General features: G+C 39.3%; 2 protein-coding genes across 2 annotated transcripts in view; both read right to left on the reverse strand.

Annotated features, from left to right (window-relative positions):
- Positions 1–25,805, reverse strand: part of LOC136864785 (phospholipid-transporting ATPase VD) — a 532,079-nt gene that overhangs the window by 143,279 nt on the left and 362,995 nt on the right. Inside the window, exon 13 of the mRNA XM_067142172.2 lies at positions 18,709–18,837. Coding sequence (XP_066998273.2) covers positions 18,709–18,837 — 129 coding nt within the window. The remainder of the gene's footprint in view (positions 1–18,708; positions 18,838–25,805) is intronic.
- On the reverse strand, positions 7,946–12,143 carry LOC137498633 (putative nuclease HARBI1). The gene is made up of 3 exons (XM_068226506.1): positions 11,843–12,143; positions 11,028–11,314; positions 7,946–8,535 (listed from the first exon to the last, which is right to left on the reverse strand). The coding sequence occupies exons 1-3, from the start codon at positions 12,058–12,060 to the stop codon at positions 7,946–7,948; spliced, it is 1,095 nt and encodes a 364-aa protein (XP_068082607.1). The 5' UTR covers positions 12,061–12,143.

The raw sequence follows: 25,805 nt of genomic DNA on the forward strand, positions 1-25,805 counted from the left end.
AGGGAAACTCATGGGTCAGTCAGACAATGCATGCCTAGCTTACAGATATAATCAGTGCATGGACTGCAAGAAAGAAGAAATCCCGACCGGGAGAGGTACATGTTGTGTGATTTAGATAGGTGTGTGGAACCATATGCAAGTTTCCCGTGATTTTGATTAATTGGCCAAAATGGTTGGGAGTGTTTTTTTTTTGTTATCTATAGCCGGGGCGAGACCCAGGGCAGGAGTCCCTTAATCTTTGGTCAGAAGGTTGAAATATAAGTGTATTTATGTGGTATGAACGAGGAGCCATGAGAGCCATAGGCCCAAGGGAAGAAGATACGCGATATGAGACGTAGTGAGAAGGCCGAATAGGAATTTACGATGAGATGATTGAGAAGTGATCGTGCCCCAGTCTCAGTGATAATAATGAGAAGGGAGTGAATAAAAAGAGTATTTCATGGGAATTCCATAATGATATGAATAAGCAAACGAAGCGGGCCATGGATATGTGTGTCCCCGAGATGAGAGGGTAGACGTGTGAGCGAGAGAAGAATCAGAACGGCCGTGCGAAGTGAATGACCGCCCTCCCTTCCTTGTTTTTTTTTTTTGTGTATGTCTAGCTCTCGCCCTCGGGACAAAGGGGTCCCGTATCCCCTTGTGTGAGGGCTTGGAGCCTGGTCTGCTCGCGTTCTTTGGTTTGGGTTAAATGGCTTAGCTAAGAATACTTGTATGACGATAATATCACGGTAACTTCTTTTAAAGGTATTTAATAAATGAGTAGGGATCCCCCCCAGATGTCCGGCGAGATGAGATTGTAGCTATTCTCGGGATCTACAGAAACCCACAGTACCTCTCGGTCGGGAGCCTGCCAGTTCGACTCCGGGTTATGACGGCGCCCTTGAGCGAGCTGCTCCAAGCTTGCGCTCTGGGCCGGAGACATTGATAACCATGCTGTTTTTTTTTTTCTAGGAATGGCCCTCCTGTGTGCATGAAGTGTATATATCTATATATATCTGTGTATGTTTCGTAATTATGTGCACATATTTTTGAGTTCAAACAGAACCTATGTGCACGTTGCGTGGTCTTGGTGATAGATGAGTAGTCCGGGGTTTAGCAAAAATGGTATTTGTGTTTGTTTGTGCATTATGCAAAAGTGTCTTTTAATATGATATTATATAGTGTAGGCCCCGGTTATGTTCGTGCTTAGAACAGCTAGTAATATTTGTGTATAGGGACATCAGATCATCTCACGGTGTGATAGACAGAATAATGTACAAATTTCATGAACGGTATGAATTAATGAGGACAAATGAACGATAGCAAGTCGCAAAACCTCAATCATGCCGTTATGCAGGCGACGCCCATGGGCGATTCGTATTTTTAAAGTGATTATTATTTTCTTTTCCTCCCATATGTGGAGAGTCATTGTATAGAGAGCTGTATCAACTTCTTTTAATTGTCATGTTTTGAATAAATTCATATTCGTAACCCCTATTTTATGATTCTTGTCATTTGTAGCAGTGTTAAGCAGTATCCAATAGGCATTTGAACCCAGAGATCCTACTTTCATATTATAGACCTAAGACTCCATCTTAAGTAGTTGTTGTTTTTGTTTTTCTTGAACGTACCACTTCCCCAAGTGCTCAGGCTGCCGGGCCGGCACAGAAAGTAGGAAGGGGAGCGGTCCGAAGCTCGTTAAGCAATTCGACCCGCTCTTCAATCCAATCTCATCCGTGGGTGTTTACCCCGTTACGTGGAGGCATTCTTATGCGTGGGTCATCCATTCGACGCCCGGTAGGGTGTAATATATACTCTATAAACAAATGTATTTATTTAAAAACTGATTCCCACTGAAAACATTCTGAGCTTGGTAACTTTCTTTGAAGCAGGATGCTACTCGGCTTGCCCCATGCTGTAGGGATAGTGTGACCGCCTCTCAACTGGAGGTCCTGGGTTCGATTCCTGGCCAGGTCAGGGATTTTTATCTGGATATGAGGGCTGGTTCAAGATCTACTAAGCTTACATGTTTATAAATGAGGACCTGTGAGGAGATAATGGCCATGACGATTCATCGTGCCGACCACACGACACTTCACAATCTGCAGGCCTTCTGGGCTGTTGTGCTACAAGTTTCTTGTTTTTTTTTTATGCTACTCATTCCACAGATAATTTATTTTAATGATTTATGGACACCCCCCAGTGGATTGTATAGTCGTAGCTGCCTGTGTACAAGAATGACCAAGGCTCAGAATAATTCAGAGGTGCCCACCTGTTTTCCATAGCAACTGGCATCCCAAATCTGAAGAAAACTTACTAGGCCATTGTCCTGCTCTTTGGCTGAGTGGTCAGTGTAGTCTCCATTGGTTAAGAAGGTCCAGAGTTCTATATTTTGACCTTAGATGGTTAATTACCCTGGCTTTGGACTGGAAGTGTGTACTGTCCCGATCATCCCTGCAACTCTCACACCACTATCCTTGACTACAGTAACCTGCAGTTTCCCATCACAGCTGTTGCCACCCATCCTCAAAGGGTCTGTACCAGACTAGCAATAGCCACACAAATTTCTAAAAAATATTAACTAGGCCATTCAGCCATTGCCTGTGGTTCACAAGCTAAGATGCGACTCCAGTCAACCTCATCTTGGTAGGAGGTAGAACTGGCTGAGTCAGCAAGGAGGATGCACAGTTTCTGTTAGACCAGGGCCTCTCAGGTTGCATGCACCAGTGCACAACCTTTATGATCAGAAATCTGTGGCTTCTTTCTAAAAGGGCCAATGTCAAAAAACCTGTTTTTGAGCTACGAGCATTTGAGGTTTTGCTTATAGTTTTCCAATTTTTTTTTTTTTTTGACAACTAACTTTAAATAACTTTATACTTTCTTTGTGGAAGTCACCTTATTAAACGCTAATTTTTTTCTATCGTATTCTTTAAAAATTGCCAGGTCTCTAATCTTTATAGGTAATCTATTATTATTGGCAAGGGCTTATTTAATTAAATGTTAACTGTTCGTTTAGTATTTAACAGAGACATTGGCCCTTTTAGAACCAAGCCACAGAAATACTCGCACGCAATGTAGTTTTCGTACAAGTCAAAACAGAAAAACGTTTCACATGTGCATATGGAACAAAGCGTAGAAACAATCTTAGCTGCTTCTCAATGCAGGTTAGGAAAATCTTCCAACACATTGTGGTAGAAATCAGCAAAGTCTTTGTATTGAAAAATAGATCTTTTTGATGATCACATAATTGTCTCACAGATTAAGCATTTGGCTTTATTGTCATGACTGACAAAAAAGATGTGAAAGTTCCCAGTTTGATTGAATGGACTTTCGTAGGTCTGTGCTTTCTTCAAAACAGGTTGCTCCATTATTATGTTGTCTTGCACTTATCTATTTCACTGATAAACAAGCTGTCTATCACTGAGCGCTTCGTCGTTCTCAACGCACTACACCACCCGAGTTGGACTGATGCACAGTACCTCTGCGCCTCGGTTTGCACGCATGAAATTTTGGGCGTTTGAGAGGCCCTGTGTTAGACACTTGAATGCTGTGGATAGATTTGTTGTACAGAATGTTATCTTTAGAAAATATATAGACTTTTCAATGCTATTGTATTTCAGTCTTGTACTCTAAAAATTGAGCTTTTCCTCATGATTAGAATTAAACAAACTGTATGTCTCTCTTTTGAGCCTTTTTCAGCTGAAGGACAAAAATCTTCAATTTTTAGAGTAAGAAATTGAAATATAATAGAACTGAAAGCCAGAAAAGTCTATACATTTTCTAAAAAGAAAATTTTGTACAACGATTTTGTCTGTGAATGCGGAACAATTATGAAGTTCATTACTTGTGGACAGATTTAGCGTTAGAGGAATTAGGACCGTGATTGTCTCAGTGTATTCATCACATGAGGGAGCACACGAGGATGAAATAGACAAGTGTTAGGAAGCACTGAAAGACATCGTAGTCAGGGTCAACAGCACGGATAGGATAGTGCTAATGGGTAATTTATATGCAAGAATTGCAAGTAGGAATGGCAGCATTTGCTGGACTTCTCTGCTAGTATGGGATTATCGGTTACGAATTCATTCAAGCATAAGGCTACTCAACGTTGCACGTAGAAGGGTAGGGGCAGCAGATCCGTAACAGACCATATTATACCTGAATTTGAATTCAGGAAACCTGATAGGAATGTATTTGTATTCCAAGGATTTTTTGACGATTACCTGATCTTCAGGGAACTAAGTTTTGCTTTTTTTTTTTTTTTTTTTTTTTACGTCGCATCGACACAGATAGGTCTTATGGCGACGATGGGACAGGAAATGGCTAGGAGTGGGAAGGAAGCGGCCGTGGCCTTAATTAAGGTACAGCCCCAGCATTTGCCTGGTGTGAAAATGGGAACCACGGAAAACCATTTTCAGGGCTGCCGATAGTGGGGTTCGAACCTACTATCTCCTGGATACTGGCCGCAATTAAGCGACTGCAGCTATCGAGCTCGGTAGGGAACTAAGTATCACTGGGTCTAGGGTAGAGTCTGGCCACAGAGAGATAGGAAATCTTCAGGACAAGGAAACGAGACATGTACACATATGATTTCTGAAACGCTCCAAAGAACAGTCATTCAGTTCAGGATTCAAAGAGTGGGTGGCATACAGGGGTACTATTCAAGAAATGGTGATCAAATGCTCAGATAGAAAAAAGTGAACATCTTGGTGGAATGATTTATAAATAAAATAAAATATAGTAATCATAAATGTTTGTAAACGTTGGCATCAGATTTGACAAAAATGGATCCCTCAGATTATAAAAGGCATGATTTTTTTTTTTTTCTCTCAGGGATTTGGTACTTGCGCTTCAGGCTGTACCTAACCCACTGAAAATGACTAGGAGGACGGGAACTGCAGCAAGGTATACCTTAAATGAAACCTCCACAATAATTTGGAATAAACAACTTATATTCTATAATGACTTTATACATAGAGATTCCACTCATCAAACACTTGTAAGATATATACAAATAAGACTGAACAGTTTCTCCCCACTAACACGTGAACATATAACCAAAGCTAAGTCTGAAATAAAACACGACTCCTCCTTGATGAATTTGCATAAGCATACACAGATCTTGAAGTTCATAACATTGACACATGGTATTCTGATTCTAATCAGTTATATGCTGTATCTTAAGAGACAATTGCTGATCTGTGAATATATTAGAATTTCTGAAGTACAGTACACATATATACAAATAATATCCCACATAGAAAACCTTCCAGCTTCTACATGTAATATATGAAATAAATTAACACTTCAATTGACGTTATATTGTCGTTTGCGCCTGCAAAAACTATGTAAAATATTTCAACTGTGAACTTCAGCCAATGAGGTTATGTCATTTAAGGTTCAATTCTGAACGAGTAATGTCAAACAATACTTGCACTTGATGTATGTGCTGCGGATCAGTATTTCCCCCACAACTTTATCACACGGCAGTTTTTGCAGGCTCAAAGACGATAAATATTGAGGGGTTGTGATGCGTGAACTATCACTCAACACCCCCATGCTGAACCACATTGTGATTACACAAACCCTCCTCATGAAATCAACTTTAAAACGTAGAAAGAAAGTGTGTAAAAATGTAGGTAAGGAACTGCATACAGATGAAAGAAACAAGTCATTGTAGAGTCCAGGAAATATTCATGGGAAGATTTTGGAAATAAACTGGAAAGGACTGGTCAAGCGGCAGGGAACTATGGTATTGTGGACTGTCAGAAAGGGAGGGAAATTAATAGCATTTTGGGGAAATCGTGTGAACTCATTGTAGGTGCTAGGGAATCACTGGACATACTGAAGGAATATTTTGAAGAGGAGCTGAATGCAAAAGGGAATATTTCTGCTGAAGTCCCCAACAACGGAGTTCATGGGGAGCAGCACAATGATGACAGTGAATTATAGTTGAAGTGGGAAGGAAAAGCAGCAGGAATAGATGAAATTACACCTGAAATCAGGGACTATGCAGGAAGGCAGGGATAAAACGGGCTTATACAGTAATTAGATTAGCATGGAATGCGAGTATGGCATTGGGTAGAAACGCTTGAACAGTTTTGATTACGCTAACTTGGTCCTAATTGCAGATTGTGTTGAAACTCTGCATCTATTCTGGAGCTTAAAAAGACGTGCAGCAAATATGATATGAAAAATAGCATTTCCAAGACTAAAGTAATCTCAGTAGGGAAGAAGCCTAAGAAAACAGTGTCACGTTGGAAATACAAAACTGAAGTTTTACAAGTGTATTCTTGCAGGATGCTAGGATACTTCAGTAAAAATGAATAAAGATGCAGCAAAAGAAATGCAATGAGCTTGCAGTTGTGATGGACAATTTTCTGTGAGAAATATGTAAATGCACTCCTTTTTTTTTTACAATTTCCTTTACGTCACACCTAAGGTCCAATGTCGACAATGGGATAAGAAAGGCCTACGAACGGGAAGGAAGCGTCCGTGGCCTTAATTAAGATACAGTCCCAGCATTTGCCTGGTGTGAAAATGGGAAACCATGGAAAATCATCTTCAGGGTTGCCGGACAGTGGGGTTCGATCCCACTATCTCCCGGATGCAAGCTCACAGCTGCACGTCCCTAACCACAGGGCCAACTCGCCTGGTCAGACTATCTTGACATTTGTATGTTTTTAGACTAACGGGAGTGAAGGCTGTGTGGACTCAGGATTTCTTATTCATAATATCAATGTAGTTGACCCGTTATTGGACATTATAAATTTTCCAGCTAACTCATTCCTGGTTGCCTGAGTGTGCCAAGTTGGGCTCATCAGTTGGTAAACAGCACACCGACCAAGACGCATGGCTAGTGCATACCATGTAGGCCACTGCGTAGGTTACTTGGGGCTACCGCAGTGCCAATGCTTTGTCTCGTTTCCAAAAATTGATGCCTGCCTGGCCATCAGCTGATACAGATGTTGATTCCCATAGGGATCTATAATCTATCAGCTTCATGTCCGTATTGATAATTTGAGCACACAAGTACGAAGGATGAGTTGTCCACCTAATCAATACTTTATTTTACAAAGTGTCTAGAATATTTACATTAAAAGACAGTACCAGTTTCGACCTGTCAATAAGTCATCATCATCATCATCATCTGTTGATGAACCTGCTTAATAGCGATTGCGCAGGATAAAGCACTACTAAAATTAAACAAGAATGCCACTATTCTAATAAAATACTTACATAATGTTATATTTACATATGGTACAATAAAGGGCTTTGACTTGCTAGAATTCTATGAATGACCGGGCGAGTTGGCCGTGCGCGTAGAGGCACGCGGCTGTGAGCTTGCATCCGGGAGATAGTAGGTTCGAATCCCACTATCGGCAGCCCTGAAAATGGTTTTCCGTGGTTTCCCATTTTCACACCAGGCAAATGCTGGGGCTGTACCTTAATTAAGGCCACGGCCGCTTCCTTCCAACTCCTAGGCCTTTCCTATCCCATCGTCGCCATAAGACCTATCTGTGTCGGTGCGACGTAAAGCCCCCTAGCAAAAAAAAAAAAAATTCTATGAATGCCACATTTTCCAAAAACAGTATTGCTAAAAGGTTAAAAATAGGGTACCGTACTTAGGGAGCTGGAAAATTTATAATGTCCAATACTGGACCAAGTACATTGGTATTATAAATTTACTCATTCGGGACAAATATTTCAGGTTCCCTATCGAAATCAACATCTATATCTTATTCATAAGTTGGAAGTAGCAAGCACAATCAGGTGGGAAGAATGGCAGTATGGTACTCAGAATAAGGAACTAATGGCTAAGGTAGGATTAAACTCTTTGGGTGAAGCTGTATGCATAAATTGGCTGCAGTGGTTGGGTCATAGGTGAATAGAGGAGGATAGGTTACCTAGGAGAATAATGGAGAAGATTGTAGAGGTGCATGGCTAATTCACAGAAGCTTGCAGATTATCTCCCCTCATTTAGCAACTGGGAAAAATACTCGTTCACAAGCCTCTGTCGGGAACATACATTTCCTTGTTCATTGTTGTGCAAATGCGGAATCACTGGCACGTTATCATCGAGAACTCTAAGGTCAGGATCAACTGGTGGCTCGTCTTCTCTTCTGTCACATGCCATATTGTGTAGAACAGCAGTAGCAACGACAATGGCTTGTGCTTTCTCGAGGGACACTCTCATTCCCAGAGATAGTGCTGGAAATCGCCGTTTCCAAACTCCATATTGCCTTTCGACAACACTCCTCGTTCTAATTTGTGCTTCGTTATAGAGGTTCTCAGCGGCTGAGTTGGGATTAGCGAATGGTGTTACTAAATATGGTCTATTTTCATAGCTGCTGTCTGCCAATATTAAAAGATTCCTCCATTCATTCCTCTCAAGTCTGGCTTTCAAGTGGCTGTTATTGAAAACAACCTGGTCATGGGCTGATCCAGGCCATCGCACGACAATATCCCGGATTTTCAGACTTCTATCACTCACTGTTTGCACATTGAGTGAAAAGAAGCCTTTTCTGTTCCGGTAATATTCTGCGTTATCACCCCCTGCAAATGAAAAAGAAAATGCCATTAATATCAAGCCATTTTTTATTCTTTCCACATCTACTGCACCTCTTAAGTAATTGAGGATAGGGTATACTAAAAAAAAGGAAAAGATGTAATTTAGGTATTGGTTTAAGTAATCTGTAGGGAAATCACATCTATTTGTCGTTTGGAGTTACTAACTTTTCTACATTTACTATTCTGGCTTCTTTAACATACACTAGCATGAGCTTTCTATCCTCTAATGTCAAGGATTGGTTGTGGTTGTACAATGCTTTAAATTGTATTTCATAAGGCCTTGTAGGGTATTGCAATACAGTTTCTTTCATTAAAAAGATGCCATTAAAAATTTCATCTGGAATATATGATTTAATTTGCACTGTATTGACTGCTTCTTAAAAAAGGTAACAGTATTAGCCCTATACTGAGTAACCTACCTGTTACTTTCTGTCAGTAATATTGTATATGCAACAAAAACTGCTTTGTAATACCCCACATTTTTGCCTCTAATAATAAGGTATGATACAATAACGGATTCATCCAGATGATCGCCTTGAATGAAATCTGAGACAACAGCTTTCTTAATACGTACTCTTCAGCTGCTTATTGCATACCAAATTGTGAATGCAGACAACTTTATAACTATTATAAAGGTTGCATGCTTTTACAGGGAAGAACCTTTTTCTTCGTATACTGAGTCTGGTCCTCAAACATTAATTATATGCATGAATATCAAAGAAGATATAATACTGAGTTACATCTTTGTTAGACTACATATGAGTAAAGATGAAAGAAGCATGCTTAGATCTGACAAGTCCAATTAGTAATAAATACCAGTTGATAGACTTCCTAATGCAGGATATTGCTTGTTTCATTTGATCAACCTTGGTAAAAATGTGATAGTGTGCTGAGTGACTTGTATATCTAGGATCTGCAATGTGTATAGCAGCTATTTAGTGGTAGAGGAAACCATAAAGGTCAGTGGGGAAACAGTCTGATCACTAACAGCATGTCAAGTACAAAGTGAAAGAAGGTCAACTGCCTGGGGGTGGGAGTTGGGAGGGGTTAAGAAACAAGAAATAAGAGAATTTTTACAGCTTCAAAATGTAATCATGAGACACACTTTCCCCCATGGCAGCATTGCATTAAGGTTCCAATATCACCATATTCCATAGGCTGGGCATATCTAGATCAAAGAACTCATTCTCACAAAGTGCTACATCTAGACTCTGGAAAAGGCTATATCAGAGCAGGAATATTTATGTGATATTCTAAAAGTGTCTGTGTACTTGCAACACAGTAAATTAAGATCTGAGCTTCATCGCCAACTATCAGTGTAGCAGGTATTCTTGCTCGGCAACCCAAGTTTACACAGTTTCTAGGATTGAACATCTACAGCCTGTTTACAGTCATTCGACCGGGTCAGGAATGCAATGCAATGAAGCCCTCATCTAGCAGAAAACCGGAGTATCCAGAGAAATAGCTGTCCTCCCTCCACTTTGTCCAGCACAAATCTCGCATAGAGCGACCAGGATTTGAATCACGGAACCCAGTTGTAAGAGGCTGGTGCAATGCCGCCTGAGCACGGAGGCTCCTAGACAGTGTGTAGGATTATTTGTAAAAATAAGTAGGCCTAGGTGAGCAAAGGTCGTCTGCAATATTCATCCCAGTAATCACTGGCCTCAGAAGAGCCATGTTGCCCAAACAGTGAGAATATGTTCTTTCTCCAATATATTGCTCACCAGCATGAGGTACTTTGTAAATCTGACAATATCCTAGAAGTAAAACATAATGCTGGGTTGATATAAGTTGAAAATTGATAGCTTACCATGTTCTTCAGCAACAACATTTACGGTAGTTCAGAGATATAGGAGATGTACGATTACCCTATACTGTACAGATGGTATCTAAGAATTAACAATTATCATGGTTAAATTATGAAACCAATCAGGTACTTGGAATGATAAGCCTCTTCTTTTATTTTATTTATAAGCACGTACCAATATGGGATAAATCCGGTCAAGGTAATTTGGGACGTTAAATACTGTTAAGGACTTCTTGAAAAGGTCAAGTAAACATAGCTTTGGATGAGTGGTATTCTCTATGATGGAAACGGTAAGAGAACATTGTGAACAATATGTCGGCTCACTGTAATTTATGGCTGTACACCAACGTATATCCTTGATTCACCACAACAGTTCATAAGTAGCAACAGGCTAAGTTGGTCTAATCCTGGTCTAAGTTATGTGAAAATATTTCAGCAGGCCTACATGTTCAGTACCAATGAAACATAATAACGACAGAGAGAAAAGGATAATGGTAATGTATTTGCGATTGTATGGATGCACAATAGCTGAATCTAAATTCACAAGAAATTAAAGTAATAACAGGTGAAAGGGCAGCAAATAGGATAAGGGAAGAAGCAGAAGTGAGGTAGCCTCACATACCAGTAATGTGTAGATGGAGAATACTACTGTATAACATTGCATATTTACCTGGAGATTGAATCCTTATATGAGTACAGTCCAATGCCCCAACAACTTTGGGAAATCGAGCAATTCTGTAAAATTCCATCTGTACATTCTGGAGTTCACGTTCGGTGTGTGGCATTCTAATGAACTGAGGTCGCAGCCGTGCAATAGCCCAGGTGACTTGTTTTACAATTGAACATGCTGTTGATTTACTAACACCACTAAAATCACCAGCTGCTAGGAACATTGTCCCAGTTGCATAAAACCGCAAAGTTAGCAATAGGCGGTTCATGGGTGAGACTGCAAAATTCCTACAAAAAGAAAAAGGATACACTTGATTTCAAGGGAAAATAGGTATCCATACTTCACATACAGGCTTCCTCAGCACAAAATGTAACTTATTAGGCATATGAGTATTAAGATAATTTAAAGTATGGTATCTGAGCACGTAACAGTGACAAAAATAGTTGTAATTTAATAATAATATGTTAAATAATCTGAATCCTGGAACCGCTCAATTTTCACCACTCTACCAAAACTAACTCCTTGCAAGCTGTAACTTAACCTGTCCTTGTTGAACCATGTAACCTAAAAGTCGTTCAACACAAACATGAACACAAATATGAGCAAGGGAACAAGCTAAATGTTTGATCTTTCCGTAAATCTCGGTTTGTTGCGAATGTATACGGTACCCATCTTCGCTGAACAAGTTCTCAAAATACTGTAATTAAATTTCACTTCAGAATAACACTATATAGCGTCGATTCTTAAATCTCGTGAGTGATAATTGTGTGGCTCCAAGAATTATGTCGAACTACTAATACAATAACATAACTTACCGAGCACTGACGTTTCGTAGTTCATCTTCAATTAATCCCAAAAGGTAGATTACAGTCGGCTTTTTAAGCCTGAATCTGCAAAAAAACTCGGCGTCAGTCCAGATACAGAAATGATCTGGTCTCTCTCGTATCCGGCGTAGGGGACGCCTAATTGGTACTAACTGTTCATCGTCATCATAATCATCAACAAGATCAACAATCTCAAGAAGCTCATCCATGATTAAAACCTGCTAACCTAAAATCATATGGAATTACGAAACAAAATTACGTATACCATGACATACAATCTTAAATTAGTGTATCCTGCCGAGTTTTTACTTACTGCAATGCAATACCGATCCCGAATGTTGTCACTGTATCTTGTTTTTTATCAACAACTTGAGATAATAAGATGCAAGAAGCTTCAAATACAATAAACAGTTTTCAGCTCTCAAGACTTGCCCGGCAGGTAAAGGTTTATCGGCAGCTTCGAGAGGCCGATAATTTATGCGCCGGGTAACTACGATTTATGCTGCCGACAGCGCTACCCGGGAATGGTCGAACGGAAATATCGTTTTACGTGGAGGGCAAATTACCTGCTGCTCTACCTGGAGGTGGTAGAACCGGCCCTTAAAAAAATGTTTTGAGGTGTACCACACCCAGCAGACGTACTAAAATAGCGGCATTGGTAAGTTTATTACTTCTTTATCATGCATGCAAATTTTCAGAAAGGAATATTTACTGGTTGGTCTTGTACGATTTTCTAAATAATAGTGTGACGACGATGGCCGTAGAGCGGTATTTAAATGTGATTTCTTAGTGAACTCCTATGGTATTTAAATGTGAGGTGAATGGGTTAATAAAGGGTACAGATCTCTGCACATAGTTATGAGGGTATTTAGGGGTTGTATTAAGGATGTAAAGGAGAGGGCATATAAGTCTCTGGTAAGACCCCAACTAGAGTATGGTTCCAGTGTATGGGACCCTCACCAGGATTACTTGATTCAAGAACTGGAAAGAATCCAAAGAAAGGCAGCTCGATTTGTTCTGGGTGATTTCCGACAAAAGAGTAGCGTTACAAGAATGTTGCAAAGCTTGGGCTGGGAAGACTTGGGAGAAAGGAGACGAGCTGCTCGATTAAGTTGTATGTTCCGAGCTGTCAGTGGAGAAATGGCGTGGGAGGGCATCAGTAGACGAATAAGTTTGAGTGGTATCTTTAAAAGTAGGAAAGATCACAATATGAAGATAAAGTTGGAATTCAAGAGGACAAATTGGGGTAAATATTCGTTTATAGGAAGGGGAGTTAGGGGTTGGAATAACTTACCAAGGGAGATGTTCAATCAATTTCCAATTTCTTTACGATCATTTAAGAAAAGGCTAGGAAAACAACAGATAGGGAATCTGCTACCTGGGCGACTGCCCTAAATGCAGGTCATTAGTGATTGATAATGATATCTTGTAATTGATAATGAGAGGCGATTAAAATCCATGGCCCAGCCGAGAATCGAACCCAGGATCCTCAGATCTGAAAGCTACTACGCTGACCATTCAGCCAAGGAAGCGGACAAAGAATTTTGCTTCAATGAATACTGATAATCACCTAGTAATTTTCAAAGTTCCCTTCTGTGAAAGAATTGGCTTATGGTGTGCTGTAGCTGCATGAAGAAGGTCCGTATTTCTTGGACATAATAGTAAACTATGAGAGAGGGAACTTCCTACAGCTTATCCTAGTTACCATATTTCCTTGCGTATTAGACCCACTTTTTTATTTCACACCTGCCAACTTTCCAAAAGACCTATCAGTAAAATCCCCGTACGTCAAAATATGCAGGAAACCAGTGTACCAAAATGTAGTGAAAAACGACAAAATTAATGTATTGTCTTCACTTCAGATAATTACGAATTGAACAGCATCAGGCTAATATCAAACACTATATGCAACCAATGACATTATGAGGGACAAAATAATTCACCTCAGTTAAACTAACACAAATATCTTTAAAATGCATCAATGAAATCTACTTACACAACATAATTTCTTTATGCACACGACAAATTAAAACTCTGAAGTAAAGCGTATGCTGCTGCACATAATTATAATTAATTAATTGCTATTTGCTTTACGTTACACCGACACAGATAGGTCTTATGGCGACGATGGGACAGGAAAGGCCTAGAAATGGGAAGGAAACAGCCGTGGCCTTAAGGTACAGCCCCAGCATTTGAATGGTGTGAAAATGGCACATAATTATATGCACACAAGTTATTTACATTATTTACACCATCACATGCACATCTTCATTCTGATTTAACAGCTGAAGTTGTAGCTTGCTTTGCTTTCTTCAGAAAATTAATAGAATACATGTTTGTATAACATGCTTCAGAACTTTTGGTCTTCAAAATGGAAATGGCTTTGAGAGTTCCATTGTACATCAATGACCTGAACTGTGTCCAGTTCTTCTTAATATGGCTAAAAATTTGTTCACACTCTGCATTACTATGTGATACGGTAAGAACAGACAGAATGAATCTAGAAATCCTGTCATATTTATAATATCCATCAGCTCCACAGATATGCAACAACTGTGCGCATTTTAAATCATTTATAGCTTGGTTATACAAAATAACAGGTAACTTCTCCAAAAAGAAACTAAAAGAACAAAACTGCGATTCTTCAACATCACCAAGTTTAGCAACCCGTGCATGTTTTAGCACATCATAAAAGAAAAACATTCTTGTGGGGAAGCACTCTGAAAGACAGTACTGATCTTATCACATGATGGGATAGTCGCATGTAAAAAGAGTACAAAATACCATGTTTAGGTCAGAGGAAAGAAACAAACAGCTTTTCGAAACCGAATTTCAACCTATTAAGTCGTGTTACATACATTTAGTACGTGCTGAAGAGATGTTAAGTACAGAACCAAAATGGCATACCAGACACCCGTGGGATCCGAACCCACAACTTCCTGATTTTGCGTCGGTTGCTCTGCCAATTGAGCTATGGTGGCCTAGGCCATCTTTGTTCTGTTGGAAAGGATCTGAGCTACAGGTCTGGCAATATTGCCATCACACTGTAGAGTGCATTTAAGTTGTCCGTTGAGGGCCAAGTCTATGAATATTGAATTTTCACGACTGCATTGTAATCAAAACCGACTTTCAACCTATTAGGTTGTGTTACGTGCATTGAGTACATGTTGAAGAGATGTTAAGTACAGAACAAAAATGGCCAACCGGACACCAGTGTGTAAAAAGTTATGTTCTATGATAGGAAAGATGACAACAATCATGGTAATGTTAGCGGGTGCTTTGGTTTGTAGCCATGAACTAGAGCATGGATAATATGCATGTTCTTGTTTTGGCCTCCACATTCGTCTGCAAACAGCCTGATACAGATGATCGATTTATCGAAATGTATCTCATCTAAAAACGAAGTAACAGCTGATGACACTTCGTTTGGCCCTCTTTCAGCCTAAGTCTCATTCCATACATAAAATGTTGGATTCTGAATACTGACATCACTAACACACAGTGCGCAAAATGATATTTGGAGCAAACAGAACGCTCCGCCAATTGATAATTTAGAAAGCGGTTGTACCTGTTGTAAATCAAAGCAGAATAACATTGTGTTAGCAAGTCGTTCCCTCATAAGTTTGTGAAAACCCTGTGAACGAATTTTTTCTGCTCCCATATCTGCTAGTGAAAGGTTCTTTTTATCACTACCTTTTTCATATTTAATCTGAAAGAGCATTCGAGCACAGTAACTACGAGCATCTGTGGATGGTGTCCCAAACCCAATGTTGAACTATGTACGGAAAAGATTCTGGAAGAATCACTTTTTCACTTTCAGGTCCGCGGAAACATTCTCCAACGGGTAGGTAGCCCTCCATGGTGATCGAAAGTGAACGGTCATGCAAGCAATACCACACAGTGAAGTACGATATAAAAATAGAGGGAACAGCCAACAAAAGAGCGGGATAAATCAGGCTGGGAAACATTATCGTGAACATAATACGTTTTGAACCGTTCGCCGTGGTGCACATAATACGATTTGTTCCGAATCATGTTTTTCAGCACTGAATTCCTATGGGAAAGAATAGGAAATGACCCGATCTAACTCAACAGCGTTAAAGAGCATATCCTAATTGGCGGGAAACCGCATCAAAACATATTCCGACCTCGACTGCATTTAATACGTTTTGAAACGATGCTCCTCATATATCTGAGTCCATTAACTGAAGTACCTTCGCTTTACTTCTGGTCAAATTGTAGAAAAATGCATCATCCAGAGACTCAAACTACACTGCAACACGGTGTTCCTCTTCTGAAGTCCATGCTGTATGTCGGAACATAAGAAAAACTGCAGGATGCTGTTCTTCGCTTTTATGAAGTCGCACATTGTCGTGTTTCCAACATCATATCATCTGCCAAACTAGCCACCAACTCCCCAGAGTAAAATCTTTCAAATATTCCAACTTTTGTTTCTGTAATCAATTTGAATAAAGGAGGTACAGGAAATTCGAAATGGTTTAGTACTGGCAAGGTGGACACCATTTGCAATTTATTGTACCATATGTATTCAGATTGTAGTTAGTGAATATGGAACAACATAGACCGTAACAACAGGCAAATGAAGAAAATTTTGTTTCTATGCTGGATAGTTGCATTTTCTTTTATTAACTTGTTCTGAAGACATTGTGTCACAGAAAACGTTTATGCAGGGCTGCCGACAGTGGGGTTCGAACCCACTATCTCCTGAATGCAAGCTCACAGCTGCGCGACCCTAACCGCACGGCCACTTGCTGACTGGCGGAATGTAATGTGGTCTGACGAATCAAGTTTTTGCCAGTATTCCAATGACATATGTCGTCGAGTGCACCGAAGGCCAAGTGAAGCATTTCATGCTAGATGTGTGCGAGGTCAGGTTCAAGCCAGAGGTGGGTCTGATGTTTTGGAGGGTGTTTTTCATATCATGGATTGGGCTCGCTCACTGAGGTGACTACTAACATGAACCGGCAAGTTTATTTAAACATTCTGGATGATCAGGTGTTGCCTTTCAGTAAACATTTGCATGATGAGTATGCTACCGACACCCTGATTTTTCAAGATGACAACAGCTAAGTTCATCAGGCTAGACACATGTGTGACTGGTTTTATGAACACTCTGCCACACTATTACATCATGACTGGCCTGCAAAATCACCTGATTTGAACCCCATTGAAAATCTGTGGGACATGTTGGAACAGCGGGTAAAACACCAATATCAGCATCCCCGCAATTTGGTGGAATTGCACAATCAAATCCTCATCGAGTGGCTTAACCTGGATGCGACGTACCTGCACAATCTTGTGGATTCTCTTCCTAACCAAATCTAGGTGATTATCAAGTCCAGAGGCAGAGTTACATGGTATTAAATGATGACTGTAATGCTACCTCCAGGGATGACTGATTTTTTGTCTGGTGAGCTTATAAAGATGTATTCATAAATTTTAAACATGTAACTGCACTAGAATAGTAGGGATTAATAATTTTGTGAGGATATTACAGCCTGGTTGTGTTTGAATCCTTGGCTGAATGATCAGCATTAATACCATCGGTTCACAGGGCCCCAGGTTTGATTCCTGGGCAGGTTGGGGATTTTAATCATGTCTGATCAATTCTTCTGGCTTGAGGACTGGGTGTTCATGTTTACACAACACTCTCCTCTTCATATTCACAGAACACACCACACTACCAACCATTACAGAAACATGCAATAGTGGCATCAGGAGGGGCATCCAGCCATTTACCCTGCTGTTCCACCAAGGAGTCTCCTTTTCCTTTTTCCTCCCTGATAGTCTTCCACAGAGTTTAATATTGCCTCTAATAAAATTGTGTCTCTTTTTGACTGTTTCACCACTGGTAATACAACTGACCCTTCCCGGGTAGTAATGAACTTAACCATTATTCTGGGAAAACCTAGTGGTGATCTGAGGGGTAAGTTAATACAGACGGATGGGGCATGATGAAAAGACATGCAAAAGGAAATGCAGAATATGCACAGTTTCAACAATCAACACCCCACACTAACATATTTATAGCTTATAAATATTTAAACTTCTTTTCAATACCAGCACAGTAAAAACATCATAATTTGGTAAAGAATCTATACATTAAACTTTTATACATTATATATATTTCCACTGATGTGATCTGAAGAATCTGAAGAACTCCACTAAAGTGGAAGGAAAATGTCAGTCTTATGTCTTAATCTTTTGTTTATGCAATAAATTGTGTTTGACCAATTGGAAAAATGTTCTTACATTTTCAATATTAACAAGCTGGCACTGAAAAGTGTGGCTTGTAAATAATCAGATAAATCATGAAAGCTCAACTGTAAATGGGACAGAGCTTGATGACTGTCCATCTGGTGTTTTCAAATCATGTTTGAGAGAGTGAGATGGTGCATTAGCTAGAAATACTGCCACTTTCTGTGGAAGACCTTCAGATGATAGGAATTCCTTCAGCATGCTTGTGCAACAAACTCAGATTGGAACCACATTTTCAAAATATTCTGGAGGGAATAATGATGACAACTACTACAGTCATAGCCCAGTCAATCTCTACAAGGCAAATGCTACGGTAGATCATTAACAAAAAGCATAGGCCTGAAGGGACTTTCTTCCTGCTACTTTTTTCATATAAGTGTCAAACAAGGAACTTTTGAACATCTAACAACTGTTCATCGCTAGTAACTACACCTTTCAAAGCAGTCAAATATATGTATGGGTAAAGCCACTGGTGATCTAAAGAGTTATGGTAATATGGAAAAAAACAACACTAATTCCCACAGCTTTAGCAACCACAAGAATAAGAAGCAATCTGGCTCTAATTACAATATACTCACGTAAGAGTTTTGCCATCAACCACAAGTGCTCTCTTCTTGCCAGAATGCTGCAACTGAGGTGTATCACCAGCTCCTCGATGATAAACCCCTACTTGATTTAAACCTGGTCCCACCAACGTAGTACCAGAACTGCCACCCGGCCTGTTGAAAAAAGTATGTATCACAATATTTTCTACCTTTACCAAGAAGGAGATGCTCATTCATCTCTAGAGTTTCAAATTTAAAATTTAAAAAAGAAGTCATATTTCGAAACAAGTATGGATTAAACATATTCATTATATATTAAATAAATTGCAATACATTAGTATTCTTATTAAATATAAACTAAATTGAATACAACTTCAAGGGATCCATCTTCACCACTACCACCACTGTGATCATATATATTGCCCATGGAATAGTTCCTAGAAGCTCACAGAAAATACAGTACATGGCTCAGTAGGGTCCACAACTACCATTACTTGCTAAACACAAACTGAGATTATAAGAAGCATGCAGGCTTAAAAAGAAGCTCCATATTACAACTGGGACTTTATAGAAGGCAAAAATCCAAACCAAACCCCATGGCACTACAGCCCTTGAAGGGCCTTGGCCTACCACCTACCGCTGCTCAGTCCGCAGGCCCGCAGATTATGAGGTGTCATGTGGTCAGCACAACAAATACTCTCGGCCGCTATTCTTGGCTTTCTAGGCCAGTGCCGCTATCTCACCGCCAGATAGCTCCTCAATTCTAATCATGTAGGCTGACTGGACCCCGAACCAGCCCTCAGATCCAGGTAAAAATCCCTGACCTGGCCGGGAATCTAACTTGGGGCCTCCAGGTAAGAGGCAGGCCCACTACCCCTACACCACGGGGCCGGCTTATAGAAGACAAGGTATAGGTAAATTAAAATACGTTCACTGCTGTATATTTTAAGAGAATCTATAACTGTGAAGTTTCCTAGTCTGTTGACACTATTGTAGGATTTAAAAAATTACAAATTACCTGAAAAAGAAAAAAATTAATAACATATCTGAGGAAGGTAACATTTAATTAAAAACATAACGACACTAGGGCGTTGGGGATTTTGTCCCAAAGGAGTTCATTAACGTGCAAGAAGCCAATGAGGCAGAGCAGTCGCATTTAAACACCCTCAAATGTCACAAATAGAATCTTTGTTGGGAACAGGACAACAACAAACCAACTGCGCCATGAGGTTGGAAAGCCACAGATAGAAGTGATTACCTAGTGCACCTCAGCTACAATCAATTGTGCTTCAGTACGTCACCAAGTGATCACTCTGCCAGCCTCTGTCATCATTCTCATATCACAGCAAAAATGTATCCTAGAATGAATGAGCGCTTGTTAACAAGCAAACGACTTCAGTGTGTGTGAGTGGCAATTGAAGTGATTAGTTTTCCATAAGAGAAGAGGAAGTGAAATGTGTTTATTCTGCTTTCCTAATAATATTAAATTGGTTAATTTGTACCCTAAAGAACAATAAGTAGGCTGCATTTAGTAATTTCAAAACAATGTTAATTACACCTATTATAGCTAATCTGGACAAACTATGAAGTTGTTTCTTATTGTGTTACGATAAGTGATAGCGTGAGAAGTATTCATTTAGTGAAGGCTTGGTAAACAGATTTAGTGACTGCAATATTAATTATAATTAAGACAATGCCACCTGTAAAATCAAAAGTAAAAATCAAGAAGCTGCATGCACAAGGGAGGGAGGTAATTTATAAAGTGACTCAGTTCATTGAAAAAGAAGCCACTGCAATCAGCTCTAGTGATAATTTTGGGAGCAACAGAAGAGTCTAAGCACTGTGGCAGTAAAATTAAGTGTGAAGGCATTGATGTTCAAAGTAAGGGGGCTGATTGTATAACACTGAAACTGGCAGTTATATTTTTTTTAATTTATCTATAAACTGTAACACTTGTTATGTTCAGAGTTTTGAATAAGTTGTGCACAATTTTTCTTGTGTGTGTGGTTATTCCTATTTTGTGCTAATTTTTTCTATCACACCTTGAACAATAAGCTAATGCAAGACTGTGTTAGAATAAGGTCAGTTATTGACCAGTTTGAATGTAATGGTGATGACGATTACATGTGATTCAGTATTAATGTGTGTGTTTTATGTAGTGTTTTGTTACAACTATTATTTATTGTTTTTTCATTTGTTAATGAAATAACCTTTGTTATTAAAATATTACAAAGTAGGGGACCCATGCGAGAAATCTTGCATGTTCATCAAATATGTCGTTGAGAAGCCCCCTGGTGAAATAATGGTGAACTAAGGAATACACAAATCAGTACAATATTAGACAGTATTACTTACCACTTGGGGTAATCTTTGATTTTTTAACATTTATGGTATCCACTTGAATGGAAGCAAATGTAAGTGCATTATTATACTCACAAATGTTCCTGAAGTAATTTTTGGTTTTACTATCATTCTTTTCTTAACTGATAATTACAGCATATTATAATGACATAAAACAGGCGTCCCAGCAGCCAAAATTTGAAGTGGAAGCAATTATGGCGTGTATTTTTCTACAGCAACAGTATTTGCAAACCACACACTTTGTACAATTTTTTAAACTCATTTTACAAAGGTATTATCAATATTTATGAAATGAGAGTGCAATTCGTCACTGCTAATGTCTATTCTCTTTCTTTTGAATGCTCATTTGTCACAATCGATTACTTGTGAGTGCCGCAAAAGGGATTATACTACTGAAATGATATACAGGATGAACCAAAATTCGCACACTCAGACTCCTCACATGCCAGCAATAAAAAAAATGTCTCTCACAAAAGTTCGTCCTGAGAGTATATCCGGCAGAAAAAGGACGTTGAAGAGTGGCAATCTGGCAAAACTAACTACATGGAGGGTAACTACCTCTGTCAGCACGTATTAGTCATGCTGTACAGTTGGTGCAGTGGATAGAGTTTTGGGTTAGCATGCAGGAGGTCGAGGGGTCGATCCTGGGTTGAGGCGTATGTTTTTTATTTCGTAAATGTAGTCCAGGTGGTACGGTATCTGGCATCTTAATCGTCAACAACAAATGCAGCGGGTCCTCTAGTAACCATTTGCACTTACATACTACGATCCTAGAAATGGACGAACAATCGTTTTCATTGGTCAGCTTTGAAAGACGCCCTTTCCATGTTGTGGGCGTGAATTTATTTGCTGTTAACAATTAAGATGCACAAATAATGAATAACAGCTCCAAGATCAATTCAAAACTCAATAATACTTGTTTATTATAATGACCCTGGCATAGTCCAACAACACCATAACAGATTTAATGTGTTATTTTAATTCCAATTTTAAATGTGCAGTCTGACATTTCATCACTGTTTTAGACCAAGACTTTACTTAAGACATACCAATTTGTAATATTTTATTGGTGGTTATATACAGAGTGGCCCACTTAAAATTTTCCCCACAAATATATCTGGAACAACAAGAGAGATTGAAAAATGACTTTCACAGGCATGAAGGCAGGGAAAGGGCTAATTAAAGTACTGTAAATACTAAGAGCCAGTCAAAAACGTAAGATAATATAAACGTAAAACTTACGGTTATGTTAATTGCACTGTTATCAAGCGGGATGAAAATAAGAATAGGGTTTTCCTGCCACAGCAAAGGGATATGTAAACAACGGTTTCTCTCTTGCGTGTTTTATTTACCTACACAGTACAGTACTCTGTATTGTACTACTTCAGAATGTACATAATTCATACAGCAAAATTACATGTTTGTGTGTTACTGAGAAGTTTGTTTGTTTTGTACGTACTACTGTACAAACATACATTTATGTCATCACTTCACCATGCGCAAAATTTCAATCGAAATGTAGTACTTAAAAATGTTCAGTAACATGTCCTGTACTTGCCATGTAACATTATGTAATTGACGTACAACTACGTACAGTAAACAAGCATTTTTCCCCTCTGCTAGATCCTTGGTCAGCGATTGATTTTGTAATACCCCGACCGGTGATATTCAATTTTGTTACCGTTATGTCCATTCTAATACAGTACAGTAGTAGATATCAATAGAACACGAACGAGCAAATCCTTTATTTTCCATTGTGTACGACTGGAAATAGGTATTGTTTCAAGCCTCTTCATATCAATGGACAGAACTAAGTACAGCGCCTGTCGCATCGTAGTACGTCAATCATATCGTGATTAAGAGGAACGTGAGGTTCGCGCTTGAATCTTGGGATGTGCAACTGCTGCACATTTCGTTTATCTAAAGCGTCAACTTCACGTCACAATACCTCTGAATGTAATTGACCTACTGCGATGAAACAAATGCCATTCCTTATCTGATTTTTCATGTGAACGATTGCGGAAGGAATAATACAGGATGTCCATTTAAAGAAAGTAAGTTTAAAAGAAAGTAAGTTTATGTTGAAAATAACATTTTCTTACGTTTTTGACTAGCTCACAGTATTAACTTTCATTAGCCCTTTCCCTGCCCTCATACCCGTGAAAGTCACTTTTCAATATCTCTTGTTGTTCCAGATATATTTGCGGTGAAGGTTTTAAGTGGGCCACCCTGTATATGTAAGTATTTCCAATTCTGATCACGGCTGAAGATGACCTAAAGCAGCAAGGTCGAAGCTAGTAAAAAACTAATGCTATTGAATAGGTGGGCCTTTCTCTACCGTTTGATGGTGATCAAATGTCAATAAGGATCATAAGGAAATTCATAACTTAAAGAGTCAATAGCAGGGTCATGAAGGTGTTTGGTCATGCAAAATTTATAACAGAAGCCATGGACAGCGTAGCACGTAACGATGCGACTAAGATTGCAATTTGTTTGTTTCTTTTTCCTAGTTGCTTTACGTCGCACCGACACAGATAGGTCTTATGGCGACGATGGGACAGGAAAGGGCTAGGAGTGGGAAGGAAGCGGCCGTGGCCTTAATTAACGTACAGCCCCAGCATTTGCTTGGTGTGAAAATGGGAAACCACGGAAAACCATTTTCAGGGCTGCCGACAGTGGGGTTCGAACCTACTATCTCCCGAATACTGGATACTGGCCGCACTTAAGCGACTGCAGCTATCGAGCTCGGTTATTTGTTTGTTTCCAATTTGGCACTGGCATAGCACCTATTGCACCGAATTCACTCCAGATTTATTTTCTTCTTTCATTGTCGTCTTTCATTTAGCACCTTTGATGAGTTGTCAGTGGATGCGAAGGGGTACTGTACTCTGACATCTTCCATTAGGAAGGATTTCCTTGCTAATTCACCGGCCAATCTTGAGGGAGTATATTTTGATAGGCCAAGGGGAGCTTAATGGAACTCATCTATGTCTCCTATCAGATTGGTTGGTGCAAGGAGTGTACTTCTTTTCTGAACCCCAACTGTCCTTTTGGTTTGAAACAGTCTATTTCTTACATGAGCCTGAGAGTGATGAGTTAAACGAGTATCTTAAGCCTATTACTTTCTAGAGCTAAATTTCTGTGGAAATTTGGATTGTCGATGTTGCCTTTGCCTTTATAAAGTTTTTTTTTTAGAATTAGCTTTACGTCCACCGACACACATAGGTCTTATGGCGACAATGGAACAGGAAATGGCTAGAAGTGGGAAGGAAGCGGCCGGAGCCTTAAGTAAGGTACAGCCCCAGCATTTGCCTGATGTGAAAATGGGGAAACCACGGAAAAACATCTTCAGGGCTGCTGACAGTATGGTTCAAACCCACTATCTCCCAAATGCAAGTTCACAGCTGCACGCCCCTAACCGCACGGCCAACTCGCTCGGTCGTTTATAAAGTATTTTGATCATTTTGGTCCTCCAGCTGTTGGAAAAACCTTGTGAATTATTATAATATGAAGGCAAGTCCAACGTAAGTGAACTAGCCTTTCCCATGGTTAAATGGTTCAACTCACTGCCCATAGTAGAGATTTATATTAACCAGTCAGTTTGTCATGTTTTTAATAGATAAATGGTAGTGGGGGGATTTGTAAGGAAGATTAATTTCATTAAGTTGAATATTAGCCTCTGTAACAATGGACATTCCAAGAGGGGATAATGAATAGTGGTTGAATCTTTTATAGCTAAAGATGTTTCACAACACAATCACCTCATGTACACAATTATCGTGAGAATTTAATTTCACTCGCCACAGTGAAACAATAGAGCAAACCCTCTGAGGAAGGACATCAAAGCTTCAGAGTTAACCCAAATTTGGGTATGTCTACTTGTCCCAATGAATTTACAAATTTCTACAACAGTAAAAAATTACAATCCTTCCTCTTGTCTGAATTTCTAATTTTTGCCTGGAACAATCTTACATTTTTCTGACTCCCTAAATCATCTATAAACCCTGATGTTTGTAAAAGGGGTAAATTCAGTTATCGCAGTGATAGAAGTGGTGGAGTGAGGAGGACAATTGTACTTTTTAATATTCCAATGGAAGAAAAGTGTGACCAATAGGGAAGATACATTCCAAGACCTCTATTTTATGAGGAAGTACGAAAGGCTTCTTTAAGATTTGTAGGTTACACAGAGAACTGACAGCTCGTGACCATATTCTGTAGGTACCAACAATTTATATATTATATAGTAAGATCTCATTAAGGCGTTTTAGCACGGGACAAGGAAAAAGAAATTAAGCGAGAAAACGAACTACTGAATACACGAATAAAAAATATCCAACAGAGATTTGGAAACACTAGATACAATTTTTTCAGACATGAGGGCATTTTATGTTGTGTATCCATGGGTAAAGTGAAAAATAAATCTACCATTTCTAAAGATGAGAGGGGAGTATTAAAAAGCAAGAAAAACAGGAGAGGAAAAAATGAAAACCTTTTCCGCTTGGACTTATACAATAACAGTGCACTGAAAGGTGCGAAAAACACGAGACAACCAATATGAAATCATCTGCATGAAACTCAAAGGTGCAAGATTCAACATTCGCGCAACCTCTGCATCCTTAAAGATGCAATGCCAGTCCACTTTCTGGCAGATTTTAATTTTGGCCTTATCTGTAAGGATTTTCATGACTTTTTCCAAATCCATAACTAGGCTATCAAAAGACAAATATGCACCACGCTAGTCAACTTCACATGATTATCTTCCTAATCCA

The sequence above is a fragment of the Anabrus simplex genome, chromosome 2 (assembly GCF_040414725.1).
Source record: "Anabrus simplex isolate iqAnaSimp1 chromosome 2, ASM4041472v1, whole genome shotgun sequence".
NCBI lineage: Eukaryota > Metazoa > Arthropoda > Insecta > Orthoptera > Tettigoniidae > Anabrus > Anabrus simplex.

Excerpts from the sequence above, each read along its gene's own strand:
- LOC137498633 (XM_068226506.1), bottom strand. The coding sequence starts at position 12,060 with ATGGATGAGCTTCTTGAGATTGTTGATCTTGTTGATGATTATGATGAC. Across the intron at positions 11,315-11,842 it reads CTACGAAACGTCAGTGCTCG|GAATTTTGCAGTCTCACCCA; the intron begins GTAAGTTATGTT and ends TTCTTTTTGTAG. Across the intron at positions 8,536-11,027 it reads TATAAGGATTCAATCTCCAG|GGGGTGATAACGCAGAATAT; the intron begins GTAAATATGCAA and ends TTTCATTTGCAG.